The following is a 17,923-nucleotide window of genomic DNA, read 5'->3' on the forward strand; positions in this document are numbered from 1 at the left end:
AAGTTTAAACAACTTGATTTCTACTCATTTTAGAGGTGAAAAAACAGAGAACCAGAAAGCCATACCGATAAATCCAACAACACTCAGATACGGAATGGCAGAGCAGACACCGAATCCAAATTTCCATGCTCACTGTCCCATAGTTTCTGATGGCAGCAGGATGACTGAACTGGGACTCGATGTTTGCAGTGATTCCTACCCTTTAAGCTGTTCATTTTTAAAATGAAGGATTATGATCCAGCTAAATACTTCCCTGTGTATTTTGTAGGTAGGATGGAAAACTTAACTTCCAGCCCACCTGTGTGTTTGTAGTCAACCAGGGGACAGGACAGTCATTGCTAACTTGCCCCCAGGAGCTTGATGGATGTCATGGGGTAAGGGTGTGGAGAGTGTGGCACCCTTTGCAGAGCAAGGTAGCTCTGCAGCACTGCTGGGAACAGCAACTGCCTGCGGAGCTCCCCCTTGACCCAGATGCCTCAGCTCGGAGCGTGCATTGCGTGGTGCACATCCAGGGACTGCATAACCTCATTACCGTGGCAGATATTATGGACTTGATATTTATTATGGCAGTTTTACTTCTAGCGTTTGGAAGTAAAGTGCCTTGAGGGAGGACTGCCTTTTTCTAATTTGCACAAACATATTTTAAGGGCTAGCAGTAGCCCTTTACACACCTGCTGCACAACATGGGGCAACAGCAACGTATCTTTCTGACGTGAGAACGCACAAGGTGTCATCCTAGAGATGTGCGGCAGCTGGCACTTCTGCTGCATGAACTGAACATTTTTTCCGTGTTGTGAGACCTTCTCCGAATAGCAGAGTTTATAGAGCTCACATCTGAGTACTGAATGCTTGTTTCAGATACTGTTACAGCAGAAGAAACAACAGTGTTGTCATTTTATATTGTCCTTCATATGCCTTGTGCATAATCCCGTTGGAAATGCTGCAATGTGCCTGCCATAGTAGGTGCAAAGTAAATTTTTAATCAATTCACTCCTTCTCCCAAATGTCGATGAGAATGTACCTGAATCCTTTTTCAACCAAGAGTTTTCTCTGTTACACAGTTTGCAAAACTGTAAAGTATGTGTGCGTGTGGGGAGGGGGGCGGGGGAGTTAATGGGAATGAATTTGATGTCTTTATATGGACACACATACACCTACATAAAGTCTTTAGAATTCTGAAATAATGTGGCAAGTTTACTTAAGATATTAATTTGTCTATTTTCTGTCTATATTCCATTCCTTCACTATCTGCAGAAGTGGCCAAGCCTTTTGTATTCCCTTGTTAGGTGACCAAAAGAGTACCTTAGTAGCAAGACATCTCCCCTCCTAGCTTTTGTTTCCTTAAATTGTGGGCTCATGGACTAGAATAAGATAAATGTCTCTGAGGGTAACAAGAGAGGAGAGGGAAAGATTTTACACAGTGTGTGAGATAGAAGTATGGTTTGGAAGAGTCTAGGAACCCACAGCAAGATGTCAGAGGGAACAGTGGTGTGGGGTTCCTGGGGAGGCTGGACCCTAAGCCCACGTCAGAGGAAGCCCCATCCTCAGCAGAGATTCCTCTACCCTACTCATGACAGAGAAAAGCCAAAAACCTGCAGACTTTAAGGGCGCACTTTAGACTCAGGCAATGCCGATGTCAGTAAGGAGCATGCTGTGGTGAAAACCAGAGACTGCTCCTACATTTTGGGAAACCACAGAGGCTTCCTGGATTCTGGTGAGGTCTTGAGAGAAAATCCTATAATGACTGAGGTTGAGGTTGAGGGCTTACCTTGAGATGTCGCATGATTTAAAGAGAATACACACAAAGTTTACAAACTTGCCACAGAGAAAACTCTGGATTGAAAAAGCTTTTAGGTGCATTCTCATCGACATTTGGGAGAAGGAGTGAATTGATTACAAATTTACTTTGCGCCCACTATGGCAGGCATATTGCAGCATTTCCAATGGGATTATGCCCAAGGCACATGGAGGGCAACGTAAAACGACAGCACTGTTGTTTCTTCTTATGTAACAGTATCTGAAACAAGCATTTAGTACTCAGATATGAGCTCTATAATCTGTTATGGGGAAGATCTCACAACATGGAAACAATGTTCAGTTCATGTAACAGAAGTGCTCAGTTGTTTGTTGCATAACTGAGCCAGAGGACCAAGATTCATTCTTGTTTAGGAGTTGTGTAACAAGATAGTGTAGGAAATGGAGAAAAACAATGGCCACGTAATTAAGATGAAGCACAGGCTTAGAATCCCAGATTAAGAAGTCTGTGATCCCTATGCAGGTTTCCAATAATTAGTTGTTACTAATTATTTATTTACCGTTTGTCCATGGCTCTCTTCCTCCTGGCAATATCTGCCATCATGTTCTCCACTGAGGGTAATTTGCTCAGCCCTGAAAGAGAAAATTCAGAGTCTCTCGGGATTCCTAAGAATAAGAGGGGAACATTTTGTCGAAAGCAGAGAACTAGTGTCAAGAAGAAACTGAGGATAAACTTCAGGTGAAATATTAGGCCTTTTTCCAACATTTATCCACATACCTTTGAACACTCGTGTAGCCCAGCGAGACTGAAGTTCTGCAATAGGTAGGATGATGCCCAGTGGCTGGATAAGACCGATCACGGCCAGTGTTGGCTTCTCCAGGTCGGGAGGGAACATAAGCTTGTACAGGGACACTTCATTGTTAGTAACTTTGATCAGACCATCCAGGAAAGGAAAAGAGAAACTGTATCCTGTAGCAGAGATGACAGCATCAATATTCTCCTCGATTGTGCCGTCCTCAAAAATGGCATCTGTTTTTGTGAATTCCTTCACGTTGGGCTTCACCTGGACTTTTCCAGAAATTATGTGGTTTGGCAGGTCATCACTGACAGTGGGATGCTGACTTAAAGGTCTGTATGTAAAAACAGAAATCCTGAGTAAGCAAATATACGAAAACGAAACAATGCATATGAGAAGGGATTGAAGCCAACAATTTGCATTTTTGCCCTAACTCTGTGCTCATTCAACTTTTGGCCTGTAATGGCAAAGGGAAGTAATTTTGTGCCTTGAGTGCTTCAGCGGCTTTCTCAGTTCTACGTTTTTCAAGTCTTCTGTTTTGTCTTGAAAACTTTTGTGTATATCTTGCATCCTGTGCCATGTTTATTTGTTTTAATGTTAAATATTTTAAACTACTTAGAACTGAGGAAAAATGATATATGACTAGGGATCGTAGTTTGAAAACAAATCATAGATTATTGTTAGCTTCTGCCCACCTTGCTTTCTACTAAATGGTTATCATTTGTAGGCTAAATCAATCCCCATGTTAGATATTAATACATTTGTAGAAGAATTAGCTATAAAGTTACCTGACACAGTATCCATTCAAATATTCGTTAAACGGCTAAGTTGTCTTAAATAACTCTACCTCCAGACATTGAATCCATGTTCCAAAGAGGAAAAACAAGAAAAAGGGAAGTGTAAAGCTTTATGCTGGAAACATTAGCCTTCTCGGAAACTCTATCCAGTGAGCTTCCACTTACCCTAACTGGGGAAAACTGTGTCACATGAACACCCTGTCCAGACAATCTTCTGCTGAGAGGAAGGAGGAGCTACTTGGTAAACACCACGAGGGTCTGTTATAGATAGATAAGATTTGCAAACATGAACAAAGATACAGACATAGAGAAGCCAAATATATATAGAAAAAGGTATGGAGCTAAGTTTGGCTTATGAGTGTAGATAAAATGCAAGGCTGCTAGTTTGGACTTAATCTGAGGGTCAAGAGAGAGTTAGTATAGGTATATAAATAAAATTAGACTCTTATCTTACAATTGCTATGTTGAAATTAAACTCTTAATTGATTAACGACTTGAATTCAAAAAGTAAGAATCTTGGAAGTAAACCTTGGAGACTACTTTGACAATCTTGAGCAAGGAAGACTTTCTTGGGAGGGATATATACCTACATGATGGGTGCAACGCGCACTGTCTGGGGAATGGACACGCCTGGAGCTTTGACTTGGGGGGACAGGCGGTACATGGGCAACGTATGTAACTTGCAATTCTGTATCTCCCATAATAAGATGAAATAAAAAAAAAAAGGAAGACTTTCTTAATTTGGTTTAAAAACTCAGAGATTACAACAGAAGACGTGGACACATATGAGTATTGAGAATTTAAGGCTTTCACATATTAAAAAAATACCACAAGCTAAATCAATGGGAAAATGATATGATCAGAAAAAAATGTAACACTGATGATTTAAAAATATGTTGATTTCTACAACACACAAAGAGTTCTTACAAACATAAAAACTGATCATACTTAAAAGAATCTCTGGCCCTTGTTTTTTATTCCACCAGATAGATTAATTTTCTGAAGTCTAGCTTTCCTGAAGTCATTCATCTTGTCTCTTTTCTTCCCTCTTCACTCCTTGAGATAGTTGAGAGTTTGGCACATTTATTAGGATTTTCCTTATGCTATACTCCCTTTGTTTGATAAGTCTTAGCACTTATGTTACACAATCCCAGGTGGGCTCTATCTATCTGTGTATCTATCTACCTATCTATCTGTTATATCTATCTTTCTTTTAGCGTGGCCGGGGGATTACCACAAGGGAAAACTCCAAATTGTTCTGAGATAGGACTGGTTGGGATTCCAAAGAAGAAAGCACGAAATGTCAGGGAGATCAGTCCCAAGCACGTACTGGGGAAACCACCATACGAGGAGGCTGCAGTTTATGCTGGCAGCTGACGAGATGAGGAATGTTCTACGTAGGTATGTTCTCAAGGAGGGGTTCAGGTTATAAAGTTTATCGGAGGCTTTAAGGAATTTGACTTAGGGCTGGGGCTAGTTTCTTTCAGTGTTTTGGGCAACAACCTAAACACCTTTCTAGGTGCCTAGAAATGTTCAAGGCCAAAGCTTGGGTTTAATCCTTCAGGGAAGAACATGCAGCTGGGTCAATATTTCTTGGTCAGAACAGAGAAAAAAAGCGAGGGAAACTGAGGAACTCTACGTAAGGGTATACGTGTGTGAGGGGGTATATTTGTGTGTGTTTTCAAAAATCCATCCTGAAATTCAGTGGTCTCTTTCAATCTGAAATTTTTTTCTTCTATTATTTAAATATTGTGTCTCTTCCATCTGTTCTAATCTCTCTTAATCTGCCAAGTAACTATTTTTTTTTCCTTCAGTCTAATCTAATGTTGTCTTTAGTTGGCAAATGAAAATTTTAAACTGCAAACAATATTTCATGTGGCACTTGAATTTCCTTAAAGTTTTTTCATGTTTTTATGCAAGGTGACTTCTCTTTCTTCCTCTTTTTGCATAGGCTTGTGTTCTGAGTTTCATCTTCTTCTCCCTGGATACTCATTCATTCATAAGGGATGGTATTTTTCTTTGACAGCCTACTGGGGCTGATGTCTGGTTATTAGAATGCCCCTTGTGGTGGAGGTTTTGTAGCTGGTAAAAGGTGAAGTAGACCACTTGTATCAGCCCAAGATACAGAAACTAGCAAGCATCCCTTCTCTTATGGAGGTACCTGGACAAAGCCTTCTTGTTCCTTCATACTAGGACTTCCATGACCTCAGGGAGGACTCAGCCTCCTCACTCATCTTTCTTCATTGACATCAGTGCTAGGGCCAGACATTCATCACGAAGGGCTGATGTTGACTTTCACCAAAGAGTTCCACACCAAGTTCTTCCCAGGATCTGTCACTCTCCTGTCCTACTCTGGAGATCGCTGAAGCTGGTCTTGAGGCACCTGTCTGACCCATGGGGAAGACAGCATAGAGCTCAAAGCCGAATTGACCCCTGCTGCCCTGGGGCTCAAGCAACTGTCTGGCTCAGGGGACAAAAATAGTGTTAGGATGGGAGGGAAAGGGGATCACATATATGTTTTTCTGTTACCAGAATCTTCCTTTCTGCTTTTTCCTGTAATCAAAGATTTTGAAAGAATAGACTGCAATAGTCATGCAATTGTGTTACAGTGAACCTAATAGAAGTTATTTAGTTAAGTGCTACTCAGCCACAAAAAACAATGGTGATCTAGCGCCTCTTGTATTATCCCGGATAGAGCTGGAGCCCATTCTACTAAGTGAAGTATCCCAAGAATGGAAAAACAAGCACCACATGTACTCACCATCAGATTGGTATTAATTGACCAACACTTACGTGCACATATGGTAGTAACATTCATAGGCTGTTGGGGAGGAGGGGACAGGTATATTCACACCTAATGGGTGCTGTGCACACCATCTGGGGGATGGACACACTTGTATCTCTGACTCGGGTGGGGCAAAGGCAATATACGTAACCTAAATATTTGTACCCCTGTAATATTCTGAAATAAAAATAATTATTTATATATCAAACTCAGACCTCTCCTTTAAGTTCCAGTCCCACACAGTCAGCTCCCTGCTGTGACTTACATCTCTCTGACATCCTCATAGGCACATCAAATTTAACGTGATCCAAACAGAACTCCCAGTTTTCACCTTCTCACCTATTCTTGCTCAGGATTGCTTCCCATCTTCACTGCAGTAAATGGCTCCTTTATCAACCCAATTGTTCAGGTAAAAAGCCTAGGAGTTCTTGATTTCTTCATCTCTTACATTTTCCTTCCACATTCAATCCATCAGCAAACACTTTAAGTTCCATCTGTGAAGCCCATCCTGAATCTATCCATTTTGCTTTCTCTCCACTCCTATCGTGCTAACCCAAGCCAATTAAATCACTCTCCTAGGCTACTGCCTTTCCTTTTGATCCCACCCCCATTCCCAATCTCCAGGTTTTCCATTTTCCACAGAGCAGCCTCAGTGATCCTTTAAAATTGTGCATCAAATTATGATCCTCCCATGCTTAAAATACATAATGATTACTCTGTGTTCTATACAAAAACATCACTAATCATTAACATCAGTAATCATCAGAGAAATGCAAATCAGAACTACATGAGTTAATACCTCCCACCTATTAGGATGGCTGTTACCACAAAGACAAGAGATCACAAGTATTGGCAAAGGAGTGGAGAAAAGGGGAATTTTGTACATTCTTAGTAGGGATGTAGATTGGTGTAGCCACTGTAGAAAACAGTATGGGGGTTCCTAAAGAAATTAAAAATAAAATTACCATGTGAACCAGCACTCCTTCTGGGTGTATGCCCAAAAGAAATGATATCATGAACTTGTAATAATATGTGAACTCAATGTTCATTGAAGTGTTATTCATAATAGCCAAAATATAGTAACAACCGAAGTGTCCATTGATGGGCAAATGGGTTTAAAAAGTTGTGATATATATATATATATATATATATATATATATAAAACGGAATATTATTCAGCATTAAAAAAGGAGATCCTGTCATTTGCCACAGTGTCTATGAGCCTGGAGGATACTATTCTAAGTGAAATAAGACACACACAGAAAGAAAAATACTTCATGATCTCACTTGTATGTGGTTATCTAAAAAAAAAAGTCAAATACAAAGAGATAGAGAATAAAATGGTGGTTACCAGGGAGGGGTGGGGAAGATATAGGTTAAAGGATACAAAGTGGCAAATATGCAGAATGAATGAGTCTGGAGAGCTAACGTACAACATGAGGACTATTGTTAATAATATTGTACTGTATCAGTGATTTTTACTGAAATAGTACATTTTAGGTGCTCTTGCCACACACACACACACACACACACACAAAAGAGTAACTCTGTGAGATGATGTCTATGCTAATTTGCTGACTATAGTAACCGTTTTACTATGCATATGTATATCAAACACAATATTGTACATCTTAAATATATGAAACTTTTAAAAAAGGATAAAATCTAAACTTTGCCCCAACAGCCCAGGAACATGTGACCTGGCTCCGGCCTCTTTGCTTCTTGCATAGTATTTTCCCCTCACTGACTTTGTTCTGATCATACTGGTTTCCTTTCTGCTTCTCAGTTGGCACCAAGCCCCTTTCTGCCTCAAGAATTTTGTAGTTGCAGATCTTTCTGAGTCCTTTTCTCCTGACCCTTTTCATTGTGGATCCTTTTTGTCCTTTAAGTCTTAGCTTAAACATCACCCCTCAGAAATGCCTTCTACCTCATTCTGTTAAATTATATGGCTGCTCCCTTCCTCCACTTGCTCTTGATGACATGATCCTACTCATTTCCTTCTTAGTTCTCATTACATTCTGTATTTTTAAAAAACCATCCGTCTCTCTCAAGCAGAATGCAATTTTGTTCTGCATCCACAGCTCGGTAGATGCTCATGAAATATCTGTAATGCATGAATCAGTGAATGCCACATTCCTTTGTCTTGTTCACTAAAAGATTTCAGGAATCTCTCTTTCAGAATTGCCTTTCAGGACAATTAAGTATTCGTGTGAGAAAAACAATTATTGCTTTATAATCTCAGACCATTATTCCTTAGGTTGATGCTTTGGTTGATATTTTTATTTTACTCTTTTAAATAGTATTGTTCATTCCGTTTTTTTCCCCTTTTCTTAACTCAGCTTAGTATTGTTTTCTACTTCTATCTTTTGCTTTTTCATCAGAAGCTTCAGATAGTTTCTGCACCAAGAAACTTCCATGGGACAGACCTGGAATCACAGGGGTGCTTGCAGTGAGGAAGGGGCGTTAGGATTCTTCCCCAACATGTTGTCTTTTCTGACATTTTTATCCCAACCTCAGTGAAAATTACTGAGTCCTAGTTTGAGCTTCTCTGTACCCCACACCAACAGCTGTCACAGCACCAATCACATTTCCTTGCTCTAATCTGTTTTGTGTCCTTGCTTCTCTAGACTTGAAGCTTGGTTGAAGGGAGGAGCCATGTATTTATTTCTGTATATGACACATAGCAATTAAATATTAAATGAGTGCCGAATGAATGAGAGAGTGAGTGAACAGCATCAGGAAGCAAACACATTTATGTGCTATAATATGTATGTATTATATATAATTGCTATATATTAATGAATATATAAGATTAATTGACCAAAATAAATGTTAAATGCCAGAAGCTGTCTTCAAGGCAACTTCCTATTTACACATACTCGTAATTACACAAATTAAGGTCATCACCTGTGTTGAGGCTGCAGGCCATAGTGCGCATGATTGAATCTCGAGTTCAGCATCTTTTCCAGTTGGTTATTTATTTGTGCTGTAGTTAACATTTTATGGAGAAAATTATTGAACCGAGTGAAAAATGAACTATCCATTGGATACCCATTATCCCAAACACGGTGTAGAATCCATGATCCTCGTCTAGTACTGAGAAATACCTGAGGGAGACAGAGATAGAGCAAACCAGTGACGGAGAGAGAGAATATTTTACATACATTATTTTATGCACATTTTACCCATCACCAAGTTTTAAGAGTGTTGGCTTCTGAGGATTAGGAGGTAAAATGCTATGCAGTGATCACCAGGCTTTACCAGAGCTGTCTACTGATTTCCAGAAAAAGACTGCATCTATGACACCAAATTTCTGAACGAAAAACAGAAAACTTTATTCACTAGTCTATATGTTTCTGAATTACTGTTTTTAAAAAAATTTCTGGATACTGATATAGCTATACTTCATAGATAAATAGGGATTTGAATTCAGAAGTGAATTGTCATATTAACTATTATATACTTCCACTGTATTGTTTGCATCAAAATAAAAATATACATTAAAATCTTTAATGAATCATATTGTTCAGGACTAGTGTTTTGGTTAACTGAATGTAACTAGAATGACTTTGAAAATCTTCCTGTAACATATTCATAAACTTTTCTGCATTCTGATACAATTAGAAAATGTGTTGAATTGTTTCTTTGTTTGATTACTGGTGCTTTTACAACCTTGAGAATGTTGAATCTCAGTTCTTACTCTGTGAAGTACAAGATAGGTTAGATGGGTGCTAGTGACCATGTATTTACCTCTTTAAATTCTTATTAAAAATTTTTAAAAAAAAACTAAACTCTTAGTAAGTGGCTTAGTAATAATTTCTCTTAAAAACTAATGATAAATGATAATAAATAAAGATAAATAAGTAAAAATAAATAACAATAATCAAGGTATCTGAATAGCCTAGTAGGTTGGGTTCTCTCTTAATTAAGGTTTTATTAAATGTGGTCAACAATCTGGAATGCAAAATGTTATCTCATTTTCTTCTAAAGAAAGAATAAATAAAGCATAAATGAAGTTCTTGGATAAATTGCTTTTGTATGAAATGAAATATGCCTAAAGCAGAATTTATTATTTCTTTGTATCTTCCATCATGATTATAGACACATTACAATACATTTATTTAAGGAGGATCATATAGTTGTCATCATCATTTATTCTCCTCCTTTTCCTGTTCTTTAATTCTCCCACCAAGATCTACTCTACTGATCACAGATAGACTCCCAATTTCTTGTTACTGCTATTGGAAGTCTATTTCGGGATCCAGGTGCTATTATGGTAGTGAGAAAAGTCAGATTAATTATCTAACATTTTGTTTTATCTGCGCTAATGTTTTACTCAATAAGCTCAGGTAATAGTAATCTGTTCACATGGTGCATACATCCTCTGCTCCCCATGAATTTAAACATCTTGAGGCTAGAGCCCATAGAGTTCACTTTCTTTTCTGGCCCCTCACAGAACAAACCTACATTCTAGATGGCTCCCCATAAATGCATAGGTTTCCATTAGTGAAGTTGTTGAAAACAAACCTGTTTTGCTACACGACTGAGCTCCACTGCAATGTCCACTCCAGAATTCCCAATGCCAACCACTATGACTCTTTTTCCCAGAAAGTCCTCGGGACTTTTGTATTCCCGACTGTGGAAGTAACAGCCTTCAAACTTCTCAATGCCTGGTGGACAAAGAGAATTTCTCATTGTGAGGAGTAGTTTTGACAGTGCTAACTCAACACATAGAAGCTGTGTTCTCAGTAATGTGAAAAAGCCAGACTTTAAGTCTGGGTCAGCAAACTGAATATTGAATTTTGTCCTAAAAATGTAATTTTATAGTTCACAGTGCTCAGGGAAAGAGGGAGTAAATTTAGAATTAGTACCCATGGATTCTAAATATAGATTAGTGACCTTACAAAGTATTTGCTAAGTCCAATTGTAACCAAAATGAAAGTTTTACAATTCCATGATAATCTAATTTTATTCATTATTACATTGCCCTATGCAGTCTTAAGCAAAATAATGAAGCAGGACCTGGTTGTTGTTTTCTTTTGTTTTACTACTCTCTAAGCAGATATAGGGCCTTTCTTCAACAATTTGACAACTCCTCTGTCTTCCAAGCCCCTGATGCCCTCATACTGCCCCTGGTTCTGCTGAGGGCTTCATAGTGGCTCCGCTCCGTGTCTGGCATTCTCAGACATCATCTCCTTCTGGATATATTATGTCTCTTGCTCCCCTGAAACCTACTCAAATACATTTCCAACATGTCTGTCTATAGGGAGTGTCTCTCAGCCCAGAAGCAAGTAAAAAAGAAGCTGATACATATATGACAGTTATTAATGTAATTGTAATTAATTGAGATAATTACATAATAATTGTATAATGATTTCCAAAATATATTGCACTTTAACATTCAGAAGATTAAGTACTTTTATTTTAAAAATGATTGTGTTGGTGCGTAGACACAGGAAGGTTTGGCACTTGTTATACATAATTCAGTTTGTAACTCAAGTTTAAGTCCCTTGATTTCCAGCGAGGACCCTTCTATTTTCAGTTTGTGTCCACCCCCAAAGTGTTTCTTATGGTGGCTTGTTAGGCATCATGGAAAGGCACTGACATATCAAGTATTTCTTGATTGACTCCTGATTGCAATTGATTGAAAGGGAAGGAAAATAGAGCAGGAGTAAGGAGAGAGGCTCTAGTGAGGGGAGTTGGGGAGGGTTTTTTTTCCCCCTAACTAATAGTCTCCTTTGAAATGTGAACCATTTTACCCAACAAAATTCAGAGGGAGCAATAGCTGAATTATTTTGATCAACCAATGAAAATCCATGATAAATTAATGTTATTTGAGATCATGTCCCAACCTTTAAGATTTCTAAGTTTGTGGGTTTGTCAGCTTTTTGCTTTTTCTTTTTTGCCTGTCACTTACCCCTTATTTTTTTTATTAATTTCACTTTCTCTGGAAGGAAGTGAGATCAGATGAACAGACATGAAAGTAAAACCACTTAAAGATGGGCTAGTTTTTGTTACTTATTAGAAATCATATGAAACTGTGGTAAGTAAAAAACAGAAGTGTTGTCTTTGACTATTTTTGTATGTTAGTGTAACCATGTTAACATAAATGTCAGACAGATAGTTGTCTGTTATTAAACATTACCGGAGAAATTTTATTAATGCTAGTAATAAAATTCATGCTCCATCATTTGGCTCGGAAAGTATCTGAACAGAACTTCTCTACCAAACAGGTTCTTTGTGACATACCTGGGAAGGACTGAAGTGGCAAGTAGGGGTCTGTGTGGTGTCCACTGCAGACCAAGACCCCGTCAAAGACCAAAGTCTCTTGTTGCCCATTAGTCTCCACAGCAACATCCCATTGCCCATTGAAAGGAAAATCAGAGTGCTTCCTCACACTTCGCACTTTGGTCTGAGAACAAGGGCACAACACAGACGATACATTATCACCTCAGCTTTAATCCCTTCTCCTCCAAACCCAAAGATCTGAACAACACAACTCATCTACGGTAGTCACGCTCGTTTGGTTCCCACTCCTGGGTCCTCCCACAGCAACTTTGCTATGTGTTCATTTTCAAGGTATTCTGGATATTTCGTTGGAAATCTAATTTTCTATAGCAATAGAAACAGCTGAGATGTAACCGTGAAAAAGCAGAGGAGTGACTAAAGCCACAGGAAAAAATATCCTCGTTTCAGAAAGACTTCCACACGAAAGAAAATAGTGTTCCTAGTGTTTTTCATATGTTAGCAGAAAGCTGTCCAGCTTCTCTGGGCTTAGCTTTTGAGTTTCAGGGAGAAAGTCATGTTCCACCATGTTACAGAGATGGATTTTGTATGTGTGAGTTGGGGGTCGTGGTGGTAGATAGATTGTGGGAAGTACCTGGATCTGAAAAAGTCTTCTTTGTGTTCTTTATATGACCCTGGTTCTTGTTCTACATACAGGCAACATAATTTGGCTTGGTTACTACCGTCACTATTCTAAGACTTCAAACAGTTTGAATTTAAGGTTAAGAGAGAGGACCCTTACCATGCCATACCAAAATATGATTAGATGAGGTCCTATTGGGCAAAATTCTTCAGCCTTACATTCAAGTGAAATCATCAAAACAGCATCATAAGTGATGATTTTCTAGGGTGGAAGCTCACTAATGATCTCTTCCTCTGAGCACACTAGAAGATGCCAAGTATAATTCTTATATGTGCACGAGTGTGTCTGCAAATGTGCACACATACATACACACACATTTACTATGAAATATATCAGTTAGATTTTTACCTTAAAACGAATGTAATTCAGGAGGCCAAAGTGTTTGGCATACATCCTGAAGTAATCCATGAGTCTGGAGTTGTGCATGTAGTTGGGAAAATGATCCGGTACAGGGAAGTCACTGAAGCACATCATTTCCTTGGAAGTGTTGATGGTCACAGATCTGTAGATACTAGGCATTTTGTCTGAAGTATTTTTCTACGGAAGAAAGCATCTCTTAATGACATAAACCTTGCAATAACAAGAGTATCAAAATAAAATATCCTAATGAAGAAAAATAATCACAGGAATAATAAAACAGTGCATTGCCTTTTATTTGCTCCGTAAATACTTTCTCCCTCACTCCCATATGTGCTAGAGAAAAAAGTTATATCCAATCAACAATAAGGTGCATGTTTGACTTCTCAATAGAAAGGATGGAAGTCAGAAACAATGGAATGGTTTCTTCAAAATACTGAAATGAAAATATGTTTACCTAGATTTCTATACCTAGTGAAAATATCCTTCAAAAATGAAAATGAAATGAACACATACTGAGACAAACCAAAGCTGAGCGAATTCATTGCCAGCAACCAAACACTATGAGAAATATGAAAGAAAGTTCATTAGGCTGAATGGGCATGAACAAAAATGGAAGCATGCACATATAGGAAGGGGTGAAAACTAGAAATCATAAATGTGTGGATAAACATAAAAATATTGACTTTTAAAAACATTAATATCTTGTGCAATTTACAACATACTCAAGAAGTAAAATACATAATAACAAAAAGGTGGGAAAATAAAGTTAAACTATCGTAAGATTCTTGCTTTATTCAGAAAGTGGTAAAATATAAACAGAAGGTAGAAAGTATTAATAATAAGACAAGAATGCATATTAAAGTTTGCAAATTAAAAAGGATAACCATTCTTACCATGGATTTAAGTTAAAAGGATAACTGTTAATACAAATGCAAAAATGGCTATCTGAAAAATGTACAAGAAAAGTAGAAGAATAAAAAATACATGAGTAAAGCTAAAAAAAGGAATTGAGGAATTAAAAAAACAACAAAGATATAAAACAAATAAAAAATGCGAGACAGTTAAAACCAATTATATTCGTATTTCATTATATGTAAGCACTAGAAAATCCCAAGGTTTCAATCAAGAGACTCCAGAAATTGATAAACAAATTCAGTAAAGTCTCAGAATACAAAATTAATGCACACAAATCAGTGGCATTCAAAAATGCCAATAATAGTCAAGCAGAAAGTCAAATCAAAGACACAACACTTTTCACAATAGCATCAAAGAAAATTAAATATTTAGGAATATATTTAACGAAGGAAGTGAGAGACATACATAGGGAGAACTACAAAATACTGAGAAAAGAAATTGTAGAATATCTAAACAGATGGAAATCCCTACCATACTCATGGATTAGTAGAATCAATATTGTTCAAATATGCATACTACCTAAAGTGATCTACAGAATTAATACAATTCCTATCAAAATACCAATTAAAACAAAAAATCGAAATGCCCAGCAAAACCTTCTTTATGATATTCACACAAGACAAAATTAGGCTGAAAGATAGATATATCATGAAAACATTAATCAAAAGGCAACCGGAGTGACTATGTTACTATCAGACAAATTAGACATGATGGTAAAATCAGAGACAAAGAAGGAGAAAGAATAATGATATAAAGGTCAACTCTATAGGAAGATAGAAAAATCTTACATTCAAATGCATTTAGTAACATAGTTACAAAATATATAAAGTAAAAATGAACATAATTAAAAGGAGAAACTCATATTCATAGACAAACTCAGATTCATAGCCGGAGAATTTAACTCACTTCACTAACTGATAGAACAATAGAACAAATATTGGCAATAGCATAGAAGATTGGAGAACACAATTAAACAACTCAGCTTAATTGTCATATATAGCCAAATAAACCCCACAACTTTAACTACGTATCTTTTGAGGTACATATGACATATTTTCCAATATAAGTTTATGATGGGCCATTAAAAAAAATCTAAACAATTTTCAAAGGATTAAAGTCGGCGTATGTTCCCTAATAACAGTGGAATTAAATTAGAAATTAGTAACAGAAAGATAACTAGAACCCCCCAATTGTTTAGAAATTAAACAACACATCTAAATAAACTTTGGCTCAAAGAATATATCACAGTAATATTAAAAATATTTTGAACTGACCAATAATGAAAAGACAATGCATTAAACCTGTGGGTGAAGCAAAATAGTGATTGGAGGAAAATTTATAGCCTAAATTTATATGTTAGATAAGAAGAAAAAGCTGTAAATCAATTATCTAAGCTCCAAATCAAGAACCTAGAAAAACAGTAAAATAAACACAAAAATAAAGAAAAAGAAAATAATAAAGATATGAGCAGAAATCAATGAAATACAAATTAGATGTACAATAAAAGAAAAAGATATGAACTTAAGTCTCATTGTTTTTAGAAGATTAATAAAACTTATAAATCCCTACCAGGTTTGATTACCACCCCCTAAAAAAGAGAAACTGTAAATTATCCATATCAGGAATAAAAATGGAACATCATTATAGAATCTGCATATAATAAAAAGAGCTTAAGAGGATATTTTGCATAATAGCCCCAAACTGTCAACTTACAAAACAGTGAACAAATTCCTTCAAGAACAATACTCATCAATCTAATATGAAAAGAAAAATAAAATTCAAAAAACATATCTGTTAAAGTTAAAAGTTGAAAGCCTCATATCTGCTGAATTTGTCATTAAAAAATCTTTCTACAAAGAAAACTCCAGGCTTAGCTAGCTTCACTGTTGAATTCTTCTGAATGAAATTCTTCTGAATGAAAAGAAAAGAATACCATTCCTACAAAAATTCTTTAAGAAAATAGGAGGAACATTTCTCAACACATTTCATAACCTTGAGTTAGAATAACCTTGACATCAAACCTGACATAGACATTATAAAAATGGAAAATTATAGTACAATGTCTCTCATAAAGTTAGACAAAAATATCAGTAAAATTTTGAATAGCTAGCAAGTTAGAAATATCAGCAAAAATTGTGACTCTAACCTAACAATAAATAAAACTTTTAAAAAATCACCAAATAAGGGTTTTTCTAAGAAAGAAAATTTGCTTTATCATTTGAATACTAATCAATGAAATGCATTGCATTAACAAAATAAACAGAGACAGCATATATTGATCTCGGTGATGCAGAAAAATCATTTGATAAGACTTAACATATGTCCATGATTTAAAAAAACTCTCCATAAATTATGTATAGATGGAAATTTTCTTAAGCTACAAAAACCTTAGCTAACATCATGCTTACTGGTAAACAATTGAACAGTTCTCTCTTCAACCTGTTCAACAGGTTGGGAAGAACAGGATGTCTTCTATGAGCATTTTTATGTAACATTGTTCTGGAGACCCCAGCTCATGCAACAAGAAACAAAAGTCATAACTATTGGAAAGGGAGAAGAAACACCATTATTATGCATCGAAGTCAGGATTATGTGCATAGCAAATCCAAAAGAATCCACACAGGAGGCATTAGAGAATTTAGCAAGGTTGTTGGATATAAGGCTGACATAAAAATTAATTGTTTCATATACTAGCAACAAATTGAAAAGTGAAACTTTTGTAACAGCTGCAATTTACAATAGCATAAAAAACATCAAATAGCCAGGACTAAGCTAACAAGATTAGTGAATACGTTGTAGTATATTCATATACTGGAATACTACACATCAATAGAAAATAAAAATGAACTACTGCTACATGCACAATTTGGATGAATTTCAGCTACATAAGTGAAAAAAAAAACAATACAAAAAGAATATAAAGGTATGATCCCCAGGACCAGCAAAAGTAATTAATGGTGATAGAAATCAAAACACTGGTTACCTCTAGGGATGAGTGGGTATTGACTGGGAAGAAACACACAGGAACTTTCTAAGATTCCAGAAATATTCTATATCTTTATCTGAATAGTGGTTACATAGATAAATAAATGTATCACAATTATTTTGTACACTTAAAATTTGCTTACTTTTATGTATTTTAGTGTATGCATTTTATCTCAGCATAATTTTTAAAATAAAAAAGACAGAAAGTCTCACATTAGATAATAAAGTAAAATCAGGTTTTATGGAGACAACCCTAAAACAAAATGACACAGTAAAATGGAAAAATCAAGTGATGGGAAAAAATATGCTTCTTAAGTTCTAACAAAAAGATAGCTACATTAATGCCAACACAATATAATTCAAGGTAAAAGGAAGAAAAAGGCCCTTCATGTTAAGAAAAGGAACTATCCACTAAGAAGATAAAACAGACATAAACTTTTAAATACTTACCAACAAACCTTTTGCATCTATGATAGAAATGAAAGAAGAAATAGAAAAAAAATCAACACATATAAGAGATCATAACATATTTTTTAAAGATCCCTATATCTAGAATCCTGGTATAGTTTACTATGATCTCACATCTCCATTATTATTGAGT

The 17,923-nt window shown here is 36.4% G+C and overlaps 1 protein-coding gene across 1 annotated transcript in view; it reads right to left on the reverse strand.

The window, feature by feature from the left end:
* LOC138390404 (flavin-containing monooxygenase 5-like) overlaps positions 1 to 13,581 on the reverse strand; it is a 66,113-nt gene extending 52,532 nt beyond the window's left edge. The window contains exons 1-6 of the mRNA XM_069479254.1: positions 13,411 to 13,581; positions 12,384 to 12,546; positions 10,662 to 10,804; positions 9,042 to 9,241; positions 2,534 to 2,886; positions 2,316 to 2,388 (exon numbers count right to left, since the gene is read on the reverse strand). Of these exons, the coding sequence (XP_069335355.1) occupies positions 2,316 to 2,388; positions 2,534 to 2,886; positions 9,042 to 9,241; positions 10,662 to 10,804; positions 12,384 to 12,546; positions 13,411 to 13,581 (1,103 nt within the window). The remainder of the gene's footprint in view (positions 1 to 2,315; positions 2,389 to 2,533; positions 2,887 to 9,041; positions 9,242 to 10,661; positions 10,805 to 12,383; positions 12,547 to 13,410) is intronic.
* Positions 13,582 to 17,923: the final 4,342 nt, after the last annotated feature.

This window comes from Eulemur rufifrons, chromosome 8 (assembly GCF_041146395.1).
Source record: "Eulemur rufifrons isolate Redbay chromosome 8, OSU_ERuf_1, whole genome shotgun sequence".
Lineage (NCBI taxonomy): Eukaryota > Metazoa > Chordata > Mammalia > Primates > Lemuridae > Eulemur > Eulemur rufifrons.